Genomic DNA, 17,240 nt, shown 5'->3' with positions numbered 1-17,240 from the left:
AACGCAGGTGAAGCACTTAAAAACAGCCTCCTTGGTTGTAGCCCACATGTGGTTTTAAATCTCCGTCGAGTTGGTGGTGGAGCTTCTGCAGCCATCAGATAGCCAGAACTGCCCAGAACACCGCAGCATGGCAAACCCATCTGCTCTGCTTTTATTTGGAAGTATTGCAGTGTGAATGCAGTTCTTGCATTTCCAAATCTGCTAATTCATCCCGGAGTTGTTGCTTGAGGATTTCTTTTCGGATTTAAAAGCTTTGTTAGACAATGGATCTTTGTTGTGGCTCTTAATGATTAACCTGAAAACTTTCCAAAAGGCTCGGAGAAAATGCGAAGCAGCTGACTGCTTCGGTTTTGTCTCTTGAACCAATTAAGTGGAGTAATAAAGTTTTCTCCAAAGTTGCTTTTTATTATCTCCCTCTGCTAAAAGAGTGTATGTTCATCAGCTAGAAACAATCAGTAAAGTGCAGATAAAGAGGTTACTACAAGCTGAGATCTTCGTATCAAGCTGCCATTTGGTGCCAACGTGTAATGTTACTAATTCAATAATTCTGGAAAACTTAATTTTCAAAATTAGAGATGATGTGTGAAGGGCGATTGAGATGAAGTAAGACGTGGGAAGCTAAGGAGATGATCAGGATGCAGGCTGAAGCTGCTGTGTGTGTTGGGGGGAGCTGCAGTAGGTACCAGCCAGAGGACAGCAGTGCTGGGCGGTGTTGCAGGGAGGTAGCCTGTCTTCTAGTTGAGCTGCCTGGAAATGCAGGAAAAAGGGAAATTTGAGTGATTCAGAGCTGGATAATTTGAAAGGATCACTTCAGTGCAGTTATAGGACGCAAAGACCATGTCCTCAGTGGGTGCATAGAGATAAAGTACCAATTTTCTTATTTCTAGCAAGCTTTGGAAGCTGAGATCTTTCTGGTCCACATGTGTTTGTTGACCTGGCCCTACAAACCATGAGGTGGCTCAAGGCAGAAAGGCACCTCCGAGTAATCCTCCCCCTGGCCTCGGGATGGCAGAGATGGAGACTGGGGATGGCAGCAGTGGGCTGATAGCTGTAGCTGTCCTCCAGCAGCACTCACACTGTGTCTGTAATCGAGCCAGCCAGTACTGGGTTACACCAGAGTTTTCTAGGGCCTTCTCGGAGCTCTTGGTTGGTGGTGTTAAAAATGAGTAAGTTTGAAGGTAAGCCCTTCAGGAGATCAGGTCCTGGAGGTGCTCAGTGCTTACGTCTCATCTTCCCTCATCCGTTCCTGGGGATTTTGTTAAGCTGCTAGAAAAGGGGTTGAGTTTGTAAGATTTCCTGTAATTGTCTCCTGCAGGAATAGATGTGAATGGATCTTCACAAAGGGCACTCAGCACACGTGTAAGACAATGCAGACCTGATGATGACAGCATTACTGTAACGTGATTCTGGCTAGAAGCTTATCTAAAACGCTTCCAACTCTGTTTATGTCTAAGGTTACCTGCACGGGGCTGGGAGACACACAGATGAAGAGCCGTGGTGCTAGCAACAGTTGGTGACCTGGTTAGTGCAGGGCTCGCTGCTGGCGTTTCCTCTGCTACTGTTGGACCGAGGAAGCAGCAGTTTGGTGCCCGGCGTGCTTTGCTGGCTGCCCTCGGCCTGGAGATGGAGAGTGAGCTCTTGGCCTTGAGAAAGCGGGCTCAGTGCAAACCTGCTCGGGTTTGAAATGAAGGCTTGTTGGGTTGTGCTGCTCCTGCTCGGTGGTGGCATTAATGCCATCGACTGATGGCATTAATGCCACCACCTGATGGCATTAATGATGCCATTAATGATGGTGCTTGTGCCCATCAGGTGTGACTCGGGTTAGGGCACGCCAGCCTACGGTCACCTGCAGGGCAGCGGGGAGAAGCACATGGTGCATCCACTGCTGATCCTGGCCATCATGAGGGCTACAGCTAGGGCAAGCCAGAAATCTCCTTAATTTATCAAGAAATCCTTCAAACCTTTTAATGGGGAGGTGGCTCTCACTCCACCTGCTAACGTGAGACGTGTCAGGTTGGTTAGTTTTGTTTGTTTCTGTGTCCTTCTGTGTGGTGTGTGCAGCGATGCGGCAGCAGGAAGCGTTGGTGCCGTTCCCTCCTGCACGTGCTCGGAGGGCAGCCGGAGTTTCCACTTGGTGCTCTTCTGTTGGCAAACACTGTGGTTTGGGCTGATTAAATATTTACAGTGGTGGCGTGACATGCTGCCTCCTTACTGGAACACATGGTGGTTGGCTTCTTTTTTTTCAGAGCAAATGCTCCAAACAAACTTGATTGTTCCAAAGAGGTGTAGTTTTGAACTCTTCTTGGCAGCCCTCTGCTTTTTGACCCACGTGCGTCACCTTCATGCACAAGTCTTTGACCTCAACCATCTGCCCTGAAGCCAGTTGGGTTCCTTTTGCCAGGGAATTTAAAATACGGTCTTGGGGCATTTATGTGCCTGTGGAAAGTAGCTGTGGATGCTGCTGAGGCTCAAACCATTCATTGATGTGCGGGGCTTGGGTGAAGCCAGTGTTTCTGGAGCGTCTTCTCTGTGTGCCAAAGCAGATTCATAGAAAACCGACCTGGAAGCAGTATCAAATTCACATCGATGCACAGAGTCTGAGAAGGCCGCTGCTAATGGGAAATAAATGCTGCAGTTAGAATGAAAACTGTTGAAATGCCAGAGCTGCCGTGATTAAAAAACAAAACACAAGCGAAGCCATGAAATGGGAGGAAACAAAATGAAGAATTTATCAATACCAGGTCTCAGGGAGGTGAGAGAGAATTTTTCTGGAGAACGCAGAGTTGTTGTTAAATGGTTTTTATCTGCAGTGAATGCTCAAATTGGAACAGCAGCTTACTCTCAGCGTGTGCTGAGAAGCTGAAGTATGCTTTTGTCTGTAATAACTGCAAGAATTAACCGTGCAGCTCGTCTTGACAGATGAAAACATGAATGGATCAAGTGCTGCAAACTGTCATTCAGCAAATTATGCTGCTTGGAAATTCTGATTTAAGCTAATGTCCCAATAATCTTCAATTCATAATTCATTTATAGCATTTACAGGCATCCATATTCTTCCTTCCAGTTTGTTCTTTTCTTTTGGTGGCACAAAGAATTTAACTCAGGTATTTGTGACCAAGCTTCCAGTCCCTCACATTCTGCCAAATCCAGGAGTTTTATTGCAGTTTGTGATGCTTCTTTGGTGAAGTCCAGATCTGATTTCTGAACCTTTGTAGGGTTTCCCATCCCTGTGTCTCCTGCTTGCATCAGTGTGTCCAAATACGACAATGTAGACGAGAGCAGTAAACGTAAATATCTCCGCTGAGGAGCAGTAGTCAAGTGGAATCTGTTTGAAGCAGATTGGGACTTGGCTGCTTTGTTAACCTAAAAAAAATCCCTGCTGCAGGACTGCCTGCATTTCTGTGTAGGCAGAGCTTTATTCTGAGTGTTTTGTTAGCTAGCTAGTTGTGACAGCGAGTCTTTGAGAGTGCCCTGAGAATTTCAACAAAATGGCTGCTTTCCTCGGGTTTCATTTATATCTGGATATCAACAGGCTCGCTGCCCCGAGCTCTAGGCAATCTTCCTCAGCTTGACATGTAAAATTTAATAGGCGACTGCTGTAAATTAGATCTGCTGTTTCAGCTTTCATCAAACCACGTCTGAATGGAAATTGAACGTTTGAATGTGTTAGCTTTTCCTTAGTTTACCAGCTGTTTCTGGCTGCTTTACTTCTTTTCCTTTGGTAAACAGAAAGCACCCTTTGTAAAAGCCCACTTCTCCGGCTGCAGCTCCAAGCCCGAGTGGTAATCCTAGCTGAGCAGCTTCGTAGCCTGTCTGTAAGTTATCTTTGTGGGGTGACACTCACAGACCGCAATCCTGGGTGAAAAATGAGGAGCCTGTCTAGTTCCAGGACAGAAAACGTACCGGCGCTGCGTAACCCAGCATCATTTGGGAGTTAATTCCCCCAGGTGCCTGGAGCACGGCTGAGGTCTCCTAGCAGCAGCCACGCTGACGGAGGGCTGCAGCAGAACTGGTGTCAAAGCAGGGTTTGGGGTGATTTTGGTGCCATTTTAACCCACACACAACTGGGCAGGTGATGGGACATAGCTGCTCTGCAGCACCTAACTCCTTGGGGTAGGTGCTGATGACTTACCCCAACCAGAGCAGCTCCCCAGTAACTGGGAGAAGCGTGCACATGCCAGCAGTTAATGCTGAGCAGCTGCCACCCAGCTCCTTACAGGTGTGCCCAGCCTTAAATTAAACAGCCCATAGTGCCAGAGGTTTGTGCGTTTGTGTTTAGGGGTGGTTTGTGTTGTGCACACCAAGCCTCTCACCGCTGCCTCCCTCCCTGCTGGATTACAGTGCTGCGTGTGCAGCCTGGGGGCAAGGGCAGAGCTGTGTTAATCCTCGGTGGTGCTGAACAACCAGCCAAGTTGTAAATGCCCCATCTTGGATGGGGCAAGCAGCTGTTGCTGGTGGGAGCTTGTTGTGCTGCTGGTCTTCCCTTTTTTTAAAAAAATACCACTGAACAAATCCTGCTGTAGCTGAAGCCCACCAAGAGCTGCGTGTTTGCAGTACAATCCACCTCGCCAACCATGCTCCTCTCTGAAGTGTAATCCTCTAATAACATGCTGGTTCGTGTGCTGTCGCAGTGGAAAAACAGCTTTTTTGTGTGTGACACGTGGGTGTTTGGGGCATCTGATCAGGAGAAACTTGTCCTGCAGTGGCACTCGGTTGGGAAAATGGACAGGCCCCAAACGAGATGCTCCTGTTCTTCGCAGCCGTGCGTCCTTTGGCGAGCGGCGTTTGCTGGATTTGCCTTGCAACACTCGATAATCACCGCAGAGCAATGAGTTCTGTGTTAGCGCAGCGTAATTTACCCTCCAGAGCGGGGAGAACTTGTCTGTCTGCCTCCTCTGAATGAGAAAACTCAGCCTACTGCATCCATCACCTCTTGGCCTGCAAAGCAACTGATGGGTGATCCCTGAGGCCTTAATGCTGCAGCCAAGGGGGCTGCTGTAGCACAAGTCTTGGGGCTAATTTAAAGCTCTCAGTGTTGCTTGAGAAGTTAAGAAAATGTTGCTTTGTTGCGCATCCTTCTGGCAGATCTCTGGACCAAAGGATCCTTGTGGCTGAGGGAGCCGCGCGCTTTGCTGCCTGAAACTTGCTTGTAGCTCTGGAGCACAGGCATGGGCGGTGGGCCCGAGGGATTAGATGGAGCGAGCTGTGCATGGGATGAGGCTGGTATGCCTTAGTGGGTTCCCTGTTTTTGGGCAGGATTTGTTCTGTAGAAATAAAGAGTTAATTAAAAATAGATGTTGTACTATTTGGTGCAGGAGGCTTGAGCTGCTTGGTGGCAGGGCTGCCATGAAACCCTTTTCCTTTTAAAGGGGGCTCCGTGCTGCCTTAGTGCGTCTCCTGTGTGGGTTATGGCTCCGAGCTCACATCCATGTCGCATGTGAGACCCGTTCAGAGGGGGACTCGGGCCGTTGTTCACAGTAGGGAGTGTTCGGCAGTGCTGACTCCTGGGTTTTTGGCTGCAGACTGACCATCACAGCTGTTCGTGGGGCTCCACTGGAACATCTAACCTTTTTAAAGCAGGTTTGCCTGGGCTTTTTAAGCTGGAAAAAATTCTTAATTTGGCCTTAAATAAGCCATGTTGGCATTAATAAGACTAAGAACAGGCTGAAGAGGGAGAGAACCATCACTTTTTACAGCATAAACTGCAAGGCTAGTTCTTTGTGCTCAAATTTTGACTCTGAGGCTTTATTTCAGGGAACATTTCTGATGCTGTCAGTGCTGGAAGATGCTGTCCCGCTTGTCGCCGGCTCCGTATTCCTGCCCTCTCCCTTGTGCTGATGCAGCTGTCTGTGTAGGCAGGCAATAAAGCAGAGGGTGAGGAAGGGGTGGGACTGCTGCTTTGGGCAGCAGTGTTGGCTTCTGGCAGCTTCAACTTGTAGCTATAGCCTGCGGGCTCAGAAAAGCACATTGCTATTTCATGTCCTACTTTTCAACAGCTTCAGAGTGTCCATTGAAAATCTGCCCTCAGGCAAACTTCCATTTTGGTGTGGAATGGCAGAGGACGGGCACCCACTCCTAGGGTGCTTGCTGTTGTGTGTAAATGGTCCTCGGCCTGAGCTGAGACAGCTGGGATTTGGGGAGCCAGGGCACAGTGCTGGGGTTTAAAAAAAAGCTACATGGGATTTCATCCCGTGTGCCCAGAGCCTTGACTGAAGATACGGACATAGCTGGAAGGAAAAACTTGAGTAAACTGAAAATTGGCTTTTTGTAGCTGTGTTTTTGACCTTTCCAGGCTGTATTTCTTTGTGTTGGATAATGACGTAGTGCTTCTGAACCTCGGGGTGCTTTGGGATCGCCTGGAGGCTTCATGGACATCGTCACCCTATGGCTGGTTACTTTCTGGGCAAGTTTTGAGCCCAGAGTTTGGGGGTTTGAGGTTGGGACAAATGTGGAATATTCTTTTTCTGCAAATACTGTGCAGGAAAAAATGGCAGGGTGGGTGCTGGTGAGCCCTTCCTGCATCTAAAGGGCATCCTGGGTTCACTCTGCGTGAGCACGTGGGACGTGGAGATGTCCCACCTGTTGTGGCTGCAGTAGCTAACCAGTTCCTGAAGTCTTCAGCTGTACTCTCGTGTAGATGTTTTGCTTTAGAGACGTGTTGCGGTTTTTGTTATTTTTTTCTATCTGTCAAGACAAACTGTTCTCCAGTATAAGCTGACAGAATTCGTGCAGGCAGCCCGTTACCAGGCACGCTGTTTTCCCTATCTGCTTTTTGAGAACTCTGCTTGGGATCCTCACGATACAACATCAGCTCGGTAAACAGTTTTACTCAATTATTCTTTCTCTTTTTTCTCTAGAATCCAGCGACTATCACTCGAATACTGCTTAGCCATTTCAACTGGGATAAAGAGAAGCTGATGGAGAGGTAAGCAGCCACACTTCACATCGTACCCGCAAGAAATGTTTATTACTGGATTAGTGTGAGAACAGATGAATGCAGTGTGTGTGGTAGGAGAATCTCTTGTGTAAGCTCTGGATGTTTCCTCCTCTAGCAGCTCTTACTGGCTGAGTGACTCCTTGGTTTAATATTAATGATGCCTTCAAGACTTGAGAAGTTTTGGAAGCTAGTTGCCACTTGGAGTGGTGGGTGCCTTTCAGTTTTAATACGTAGAGCTGCTGGATTTTTGCAGACTCTGGACTAAAGCAAGCAGGAACAGATTCCTGTTATCTCTCAACTGTTTTGGGTTTGGATTTAGGTGCTTTTGCATCTGATCCTAGCATGCATGTTCCTGACTTGATTATTCTTTAGTCTTGCTGAGACCAAACTCATCCTGACTGGTGAGGGGTGCTGGTAAACTGCATCTGCCTTCCTGGTCTTCGTTTTGCAGTGCTAGTTTTTTCCTTTGTAGGGTGTGTATAAATAATGTGTGTATAAATAATGGCTGGAGTTTTGTCTCTCCCTCTGAGCAAAGTGTTTTATGGCTGCTTCTCTTTGGCTCTTAGCTTTTGGAAGGTGTTGCAGGTAAAGGTGCTTTCTAGCTTGTGTCTTACAGTGGAGGTCAAATCTACCTGCAGTGGCAATGCACCTTTAAAAAAAAAAAAAAAAAAATCCATGCCAGTGCTGCTGTTGAAGAGTATGAAGGAGCTGGAGAAATCAGTTCACTTCAGAAGCCCGTGGAGGAATTGGGCTGGACCAGAAGGAGCAGTAAAGGCAGCACGGTGACTTAGGGTGCTTGCAGTCTCTGCTGGTCTTTACACCAAGAGTTAGAAGACATGGTTGGGTCAAGGGGTGAGGGCAGAAGAGGTCTGTGCATCTGTAGGGTTGTTTCGTTACTCAGCTTCTTCTCAATTACCGTCTCCTGATGATCAGGGCAGGAGAAAGCAGCCCAGAGCTCTGTACTTTGGGTGGAGGCAGGAACCTCCACGCATGGTCACTCTGAGGCTGACTGACTGTAACTGCTAAGCTTTCTGCCTTAGCTCCTTCTGTGTAACTTCTCCCCCTTCGTTTCTTTTTGTTTAAGCTTCTTGTGCTGGTTCATTTAGTCAGGCTAAAGTTCACTCTCCTTGGCTATCTCCTTCTCACTTTGAGATATCTCTGCCTAAGTGTACTGAAACATCATCCATTTATTCGGAAGATTTCTTTTTTAGCCCGTTCTCACCAGAAGCTTGGTAAGGCTGCCATCAATTAAAAATACGGTTTAGCCTGTGGGTTTTTTTGAAGGGGGGTGTCAGCCACTTCTGTGCAAGGTGTTATTGCTAAAGGCTTTTGCAGTTTGCAGCCAAACATTTTAAGTGTAAATATTTATGAAGTCCACAGGTAAATATTTACTCTGGGTATGTATTCATTAAAATACTTATCTTAATTCCATAGGATCACCCCTGTGAGTAATGTAATACGTGGCCCTTGCTTCCGCAGAGCTATTGCACACGAGCTGCAGTTCTGGTGCAGGTACCCTGCTGTACTAGAAAAACACTAAAACGTTTTCCCTCGAGGAGCTATTGCTGCTTTCTGTCATCTCTTCACCAAACGGAGCCGTCTGCAGCCCTCCGCTGGCACCCAGCTGCGTGAAACAGGAGCGGGATGCTGGGGCAGAGGCTGGGGCTGGCTCTTTGCAGAGGGTTGAGGAAGGCTCTGCGATTGCTGCAGTGTTAGATGAGGGTGAGGGTGGGAGGCGAGTGGTCACGAGCTAGCTGCAGATTGTGTCTTTTTTGTCGAAGTGGAGGATTTTGCGAAAATAGATGCTTTGGAAGGTTTTCCTGTTTAGACAAAGACAAGCTGATTAAGCCCAAATCTAGGCTTGGTTAGTCTTCCAAAACAGAGATTGTTTTTGAGTCTGGCTTGGCTTCGTGTATTTCCAAATCGTAGGGCAGCATTGTGCTAGTGTCACCAAACTAAAAAACAGAACTGACAGGGAAGCATCCACGGGGAGAGGAGAGGCGTGCTGTGATCGGGCACAAACTTCGACTCAGATTCCTCCCATTCAGAAGCTCCTGCAGTCTGGCTGGGTTTAACACTGGCTGAGGTGTGATGTTTGGGTGCAGTTTGTGGTAGCTGCTGTCACACCAAGTCTGAGCTCCAGCTCCGTTGCTCAATGGTGTGTGTTTACAGACCTGGGCAGTGCCTCTCCGACCTTAGCTCATCGTGAATCAGCATGACCCGGCGGGCAGCCCCATCGGACTTCGCCTGCAGGAGAGCAGATAAACCAAGTGGCTTTTTTCTGATAAGTGCCGAGTGCTACCAGCTCTGAGCTCGTGAGATGAAAATTTCCATGTGTTTAATACACAAAAGCCTCCTTGCTTTGTTGTATTGTTATGCACGTTTTTAATACGTGGGTTATTATGGTCTGTGACAGGTTATTATGGTCTGTGACAGCTTTGTCATGGAGTAATTGCCTGGAGTTACTAAGAGGGCAGATATGTTACAGGTGTTTATTCTACCTCAAGTGAGGTAACATCCACAGTTCAAAAGCTGCCCTATCCGCTCCTCAAGTACTAATTATTTGATGGGGCTGAAAGCCACAGTGGTGTTTTGGGGTGGGTTGGTTTGAAGGATCGAAGTGGGTAGTGCAGGAAATACTCCAGCTTCTGACGTGTTGCACGTGTCTCAGACAACAAGGATGTTATTGTCTTGAAGAAAAGCAATTCCTGAAGAAAAGCAATTCAGCATATAACCAAAGGCCCAATTTGGGATACAGAGAGAGATCTGAGGTCCCTCATAGGTGCTTCTTGGTGGCTGCATGTCTGCATTCCCCTGAGCAGAGGACAGATGCTCAAACAGCCTTGGTGGCTTGGCTGCTAGCCCAGGCTGCCTCTTGCCCTTGCCTTTGGGGTCCCCCTCCTGCCTGTAGGTGCTTTCATGCCTCCCTCCTTTCCCTTGGGCATGGAAGTGCTTTTAGACTATTCAGCAGGGCTGAATAGGTGAAGAAATTATTGCTTATGGGCAGCTTTTTGGTGCAAAGGTATCTTTTACTGGGAGTGTGCTGATTTTCTGACATTCACAAATACCCTTTCAATAAAGTAAATAACCCAAAGTGTGTACTAGGAGCTTGTTTTGAGTGGAAAGGGTTTTTGTATTGAATACTCCCTGGGATGAAATTTGATTATGTCTAGAAAATTGTTATTGGGCAGTTACCAGCAGCGGTGTCTGTAGAGATGGATGCTGTTTTGAGAAAATAAAGGAGTCGACAGCTTAATCCCTCTGCCAACAGGACCCGATGCTATTATGGACTTGGTTTTGGTAAGCAAAGAAGAAATTCTAGAAGAACTTGAACAGAATTTTTGCTGTGTGGCTGATGAGTTTAAAGTGGCAGAGAAAACATCTTGGTCTGTAATGAAAAGAAGGAACATCAATAACTGGCTCTATTAGTTTTGCAGTCAGCTGTATTGAACAAAGTCTGCTGCTGAACAGACCACAACACTTCGGGAATGGCCTAAGTGCTGGAATCGCTGAATTTGTGAAGAGAGGAAGGGAATGTAAGGGATTTAACACAGAGGGGTGTTAAAGATGCTGTGCTCCCACCTAGGATGGAAAGGAGGACCCAGCTACCAAGAAGCAACCCTTTGCTAGTGAGAGGTTTAGGGATGGTGTGGGGATAGTCAGAACCCAGGTTGGTGAAGCATCCAAGCCAAGAGAATGAGAAATTAGGGTAGAGGAATGCTCTGCAGTGAGGATATGGTGCAGAACCTGCGCTATCAGTAAGAACAAAACAAATCTTTGGGTTTCCTTTGAGAAATGACTGTTGCCACGTGGCTAAGGTGGGAGAGGACAGTGCTGCATCTGCAGTGGAAGCAAACCTCAGGGCCTTGCAGGTGACAGGGAGAGGAGCAGAGGGTGAAGGGGGTGGGATAACTCTGGAGCCCTGAAGGAGGGAAGATGGGAAGTAAAGGCTTTTTCTCCCATTTTTCTCCCAGGTTTCCCAGCAGAGATGCTGGTATGCAGCTGTACGATACCAAATGTGGGGTATGCGTTATGGGTACAGGGATTTGGAGGGCGTGCCTGGAGTCCCTTTGCTCGGGAGGGAGGGTAGCAGACCAGATGGGACTTGTTAATAAGCCCCTTATCAATTAATTTGGGGATGAATGTTTGTTAAAGTCTTAATGAGTGACTTGGCACAAATCCGTTAGGAAGCATTCGGCTCAGAGGAAGATCCAGACGTCATATGGGGGAAAAACAGACAGCCGGAGGATCCTAGCAGTGGAAAGTAGTACGAAGTGTCACGATGGGTCTCATCAGCACAGAGCTGGAAGAGAATCTGGGATTTGAAGTAGGTTAAAATGGAGCTGCTAGCATGAAGGAGCTCTGCAGAAAGGTGGGCATCACGCAGGAGGCGCTAGGTGGACATCTGCAGGAGAAATCCGGGTGAATTTGTATGAGAGGGCAGTGAGAACTTGCCAGGACTGCGTCTGCTTTGGTCTCCTTGGATTTGAGAAGGATGAATGGAGGTGGAAAGCAGCGGTTGTGTGGGGCTGCTGGGGTGGTTGGGGAAGTGGGGAGGTGTCGTGCGAGGAGCTGACTTGTGGTGCCAGGAAGGGAGCTGCAGAATCCGTCCCCCAGTCCCTCAGAGGAAGAACATAGAAAGGGCAAAGGGGGAACTCTGGGTGTGTGGTCTGTGCCCATGTTTGTACAAGTGGGAAAAAAGATGTGGTGGCTGAAATTAGGAGTCATCCCTAACTGTGTGAGGAGCTGGAACAGTCTTGTGGCTGGGCAGTGAGTGCCTTGACATAAGGAGTGGTGGAGCTGCTGGAGAGATGTTGTTGGACTTCACTTTGGAGTTCCCATTTCAGTTGTGTGTTTTCAGGTATTCGTAGGCATTTCATAGAGTTCATGTTCCCTTGCAGCATCATTTTAAGTCCGAGATGCATACGTACAAATAGTTGTGGAAATCACTTGCTCAGAGCATCCTGGCACAGCAAAGAAAGCAAAGGCATTAAATGCAAACAGGCTGTGGGCACAGCGTGGAGGAGGAGTACCCAGTGCCCTGTTTCCATCGACATCAGTGAGGTTAATCTCCCATTCTCTCTCTCTATGGGGAAAATAGGGAAAGCTTGGGAAGGAGGTGGCTGTTGTGAGTTGGGCCCTGTTGATACTTAGAGGAGGTAGGCGATTCTGGGTGAAAAAGCAGCTGCTGGCAACTTCTGTCTGTGTGTTGGTGTCCTGGCTCAGAGTAGCTTTTTCAGAGACCTTATAAGAATGTAGCTAAAAGATGAAAGTGCTAGAGTGAAGTTCCTGATGTGGTTATGCACTTAAACTGTCTCACTGTTACAAACATCACTGCTGTTTCCATAAGCATTGAGCTGACCACGAGTGCCAGTCTTGTGGTTGCATTGTAGGATTTGTCTTCAAAACTCTTTTCTTTGCAGACATCCCGCCCCACTGTCCGTGTGCTCTTTTCGAACAGAGGCTGTCCTATGCCGATCACCCTGCAGGTCCAAACAGTTTCAGGGATGGAAACTTCTTGTAGGGTTAATAATTATCCATTATAAATATGGTGTATAATGGGACTGCACTGAATTCACTTGCTGAAGTTTTCTAGATAAAAGTAACCCTGAGGGCACGCAAAATACCTTGGGTAAACCAAATCCCTGGGCTAACCTTGGGGAGCAGCAGCGAAGCCCTCGTGTGTGCTGCAATTCCAGAACACGCCGGTACAGCACACTCAAAATTCAGTGCCTTGAAAATTCAGGTGGTAAAGTATGTGAACTGCATCGAGATGCTTATAAAACAGCCGTGAACCATTTTTGCGTGGCACGTTGCCTCGTTGCATTCATGATTTTAAAGTCATTGCAATCAGGTGGTTTGGCAGGAATGCCAAAATGCCGCGTGTGTTTGCAGTGGGATCGGAATCAGGATTAGAGTGGCAGTCGCTGAGCATTCACTGATGGGAGACAGCAAATAGGAGACCTTTTCTTAACTCTTCAGAAATAGGTTTTCCTTCTAAGAAAGCATTAACCCTTTAAATCAGATCTTTTTGGTAGGTTTTTGGTAGGTAGAGCTGTATGAGAGCTGCTGCAGATCTGGGACTTCTTGGGAATGCTACAGGATAAGACCCCTCTAGCAAGAGGCGCTTTGGTTAGATGATGTGTATGTGCCTAGTCCCGGATTTTTGAGAGCCACTTGGTAAATTCTGACCCTGGCAGAAAGACTTGGTTGCCTTCTATCTGTTGGTGGACAGTAGAGTTGTTGGTTTTTTTTTGCCTGGTCTGTGAGGAGTTTAAAATATGCCTTGTAAAGAACCTTTTACATCAGTCTTGCCTGTGTGCTTTGCTGTAGGGACAGTTGCTGGGAGTAAATTTACTGGTCTTAAACGTGGCTGTGCTATGATCAGATGTGCGTTCTTCTGGTTTTTTGTTTTTCTTTTTTCCCCCTTAGGTAGGTGCCACTTTATTTGGATTTAACTCCCTGATGGAGGAAGGGAGGGGAACAACTTGTTTACTGACATTGGAAGGGGGATGTTCATGCGGGCAAGGTTAGCTGGTTAATTGTCAGATTTGATTAGTTCTGTGCAACTGCTGCAGGCTGCAGGAAGGCGTGGTGTGGTGTCTTGGTATTGGGAAGAGGCCGACTTGCCTGCTTGTGGCTCTTTCCAGTGTGGCCCTGCACCAAGCTGAAGAGCTTTCTGTAAGACACTAAACCAAAGCAGTGCTTTTTGTCCTTAAGGGAAGAGTAGGAAACAGCAAGTGGCCTTTCATCTCCCCCCCCAACCAATTTTATGTCCTCCTTTCCCTGACCTTTGGAACCACTGCAAACCTGGAATTGTATTTTCTTAGGATCTGCTTAAAACATCTCTGCGTTGGCTGGAGGCAGCTGGTACTTCAGTGGCTAGGGTTTGAGCCTGAGAAGAGGGCCATGCGTCCTCTCTGCAGGCACGGATGTAGGCAAGGTGTGCAGTGTGCTGCTGCAGCCTGCTCCACCTGGAGCTGGGTGAAGGGCCGGATCTCATAGACGCCTGTCCAGCAGCCGTTCCCAAACTCTGGAGGTGCTTGGAGCACGTGAAATGCAGTCCTGCAGTTGCCTTAATTGGACCTCAGTGAACTCTGTAAGTGCTCGATCAGCTGATTCTGCTGCTGCGTCGCTTCTCGGAGAGAGAAGTGCTGAAACCAGAGTCAGGACCTCTCCGAGACACTTCACATAAATGAGCACGCTGAGGAAAACACAAAGTAGAGGAGCTAGGGACCTGTTAATGCCTGCGTGATGACCGATTGCTGTTTTCTGCCTCCTCAATGTTTTTGTGATTAGAATATTAGCAAGAAGTGGAAGGCTGGAGCTGAAAAGAGAACTGAACCTGAGAAACCTGTGCTTTAGGAAGGTGCCCTGATGCCTGGACTGTGAAGTCAGATGGTCTGGTTCCAGCTGTCTGTCTTGGAGCTTTAATGCAAAGCAATGTCTTTCAGAATTATGAATTACTTGAGGAATTGAAGGTACCTGAATTTTCAGGAATATGCAATTCAAGCCCAGACCTCTGAAATTTTTGATTTATCTAATAGACCCCTCTGTGGCCAGGGGGCCACAAAAAACTTTTTTTTTTTTTTGAAGTATCAAAACCAACCTTGTACATTTAACGGCTAAATGGAAATTGAGAAGTGACTTAAAGGGAAGGGAGTTACATTTTTGTTTTCTTCTGTGTCGTGCAGGTACTTCGATGGCAACTTGGAGAAGCTCTTTGCAGAGTGTCATGTAATTAATCCCAGTAAAAAGTCTCGAACGCGCCAGATGAACACAAGGTCATCAGCCCAGGATATGCCTTGTCAGATCTGCTATCTGAACTACCCAAACTCGGTGAGTACTTGGCATCCAAAGCAGTTTCTGATGGGTAACCCCCGGTTTTGCTGTGTGAAACTCGACATTTTGAGCACTTTTGTAAGGACTTCTCCAACAGCACTTTAGAAAAGCCTTTGAAAAGAAACTGAGGTTTTATTTTTTGATGGAATCTTCTTATCTGTAGTATAGACATAAAAAACTGTTCAAGATGGTTTTTAACACAGTAAAGTGTCTTGTGTGCTGCAGTTGATCTGAGTAATACAGCAGGGACCAAAGAACTCTGTAATGCTTTTTGTATTCTCTTTAATTTTTACTCTGTGGTTTGACGAACTTTTTTTTAAGCAAACCTCAAACAGTATTAGTTTTCCTGAAGTGGCATCATATTTCAAACGAAAGGACTATCCTTTCTGCAGAAACCTTTGAGGATGCTGGGTTCTGCACAGCAGCACAGTGAAGTTACTCAGAAAAAAAGCAAGTGGTGGATTCAAAGGTCAGATACCAATTGAGACATACAAATAAATGGCAGGCGGAAAAAAAAAAAAAGTAGGAAGCATGACAGGCAGAGCGATTTACTTAAATAGAACGGCAGGGCAGGAAACAGCTTATAATAGTAAATCATGATGCAATACAGTCAAGCTAGAAAGCTCAGAATAAAACTAGGTGTGACTAGGAATAAAAGTTGTGCTCCTCAGAGGAAATAATGGGTATTACTTACTGTGCTCCCACGATACCTAGCTACTGGGAGAAGGTCGGGGTAGAAGGGCTTGTTGGGGCTCTCATTCAGGCTTTTGGTTAAGATTGGTGTTAGTGCTGCTTTTTGGTAGCTGTTCACAAAACCTTTTTGGTGTAATTGCTGAGGAGAGGTCCAGGCTTTCACCCTGTCTTGCTCAGGCAGGCAGCTTGCTGTTGACCTTCCCGGGGCAGAAAGCAGCGATGGGCAATCCGGGAAGAAAAGGAGATTAGTGGAAAAGCTCAATCATGGGAGTCCAACAGTGGCTTTGCCAAAAGGCAGGGTGCTGACATAGGTGAGGAATTCTTTTATTGGAACTTAGAGTTCCTGGTGGAGCTGTTCTGATCCTCCAAAACACTGTGACATCTGCCTGACCTTTAAAGAGAAAAGCAGCCCGTACGTAAGACTTCCACTCTTGCTCTGGGTGTGTTTATGGGCTTGCTTTACAGCAATAATGGAAACCATTATGAGCTTTGGGTTTTATGAGTAGCCATGAATGAAGGGCTCTTGCTTCCATGACCTTGCTTGCCAGCCTTTTCCTTGCTCTGGAGCAGGCAGAGCGAAGCAAAGCCCAGTTTGAGGCAGCTGAGATGCTCAGCATAAGATTTCTGTTGCTCTTGGGCCAGTAACCACAAGCCTTCATGCATCTCCTTTTAAGCCTTGTACATGCTTACGACTTCCTTTTTAGAGAGTATCTGCGAAGGAGAATCATTGCTTGCTTTGTATAAAGTGCTTCTAAAAAGAAAGACATGTTTGAGAAATCTGTCTGCCCCTCTACCTTATGCTACAGCCCTGCTGTGTAATCACTACAGACCTCTCCATGTTCGAGTGAGGAAATGACTTAGGAGCTGCAGCATTTTTGATGAAAACAGGAGAAGGACTGAGGGGTGAAAAAGGGGGAGACCTCTTCAGTTGTCTTAAGGTCTATCTCCAGAAAAGGTCCTTTTGGAGATCTCAAGTACAGGTTTTATGTCATTTAATAGGTATTATTTACCTTCTTTTCAGTGTAATTGCTGTGCTGGATGGGAGCAGTGTGCCCAGCACTCACACCTGACACACTTATGCTGCCTGGGAAGCATCTTTCTTGCTGCTGGAAAGAACTGCCCAAAGCACACCGGTTCTTGCTTTTGTAGTTCGAGTAGGTCGTAAAAATAGCAGTGGCCCAGTTATTAGAAAAGCACTTCCTAACTGGAGCAGTGAGGTGTTGCAAGGGAGCAGGGGTTTCTCTGAATTGCTAGTGTTGATTAACGAGAGACAAGCGAGGGGAACCTCTCCGTCTCTGCTGTACCCAGGAGGTGGAAGTACAGGGAAATTAATGCTCACGGCTTCTTCTGTAAGGGGCTGTGGTGTCTCTGTCCACAGTGACCATAAGCTGTCTGTTCGGAAGTTTAGTCAATGTAAATTCTAAATTCTAGGGTAAGCTATATTCAAAACCCGAGTCTCTGTGAGCCGAGGTCAAGTCCCAATAGTTACTGCAGACAAAATCCTTCTTGGTGAAGCTGGGAATTGAGAGGGCGGTGGCTTTGCCCACCTCCTCTCTTGCATCTCATCCTTCGGATCCCATTTGAGAGGAAAGCTGCCAGGCTGGGGGTGTCTGGGAGACATCACGCTGTTGTGAAACTGCGCTGAGCACACACAGCTAACGTAAGGCTGTGCTGCCATCCTTACAGACCTGAAGAAAGCCCGAGCGAAGCTGTCAGCACATCCTGCAGCAGCTGGTCCCCTCTTTGGTGGCCTTGGTGCTGCGAGGAC

General features: G+C 47.2%; 1 protein-coding gene across 1 annotated transcript in view; it reads left to right on the top strand.

Annotated features, from left to right (window-relative positions):
* Nucleotides 1-17,240, top strand: part of ARIH1 (ariadne RBR E3 ubiquitin protein ligase 1) — a 55,144-nt gene that overhangs the window by 14,834 nt on the left and 23,070 nt on the right. The window contains exons 2-3 of the mRNA XM_084293504.1: nucleotides 6,858-6,925; nucleotides 14,632-14,776. Of these exons, the coding sequence (XP_084149630.1) occupies nucleotides 6,858-6,925; nucleotides 14,632-14,776 (213 nt within the window). The remainder of the gene's footprint in view (nucleotides 1-6,857; nucleotides 6,926-14,631; nucleotides 14,777-17,240) is intronic.

This window comes from Netta rufina, assembly GCF_964035555.1.
Source record: "Netta rufina genome assembly, chromosome: 11".
Lineage (NCBI taxonomy): Eukaryota > Metazoa > Chordata > Aves > Anseriformes > Anatidae > Netta > Netta rufina.
This window is presented reverse-complemented; position numbering and strand designations above follow the sequence as displayed.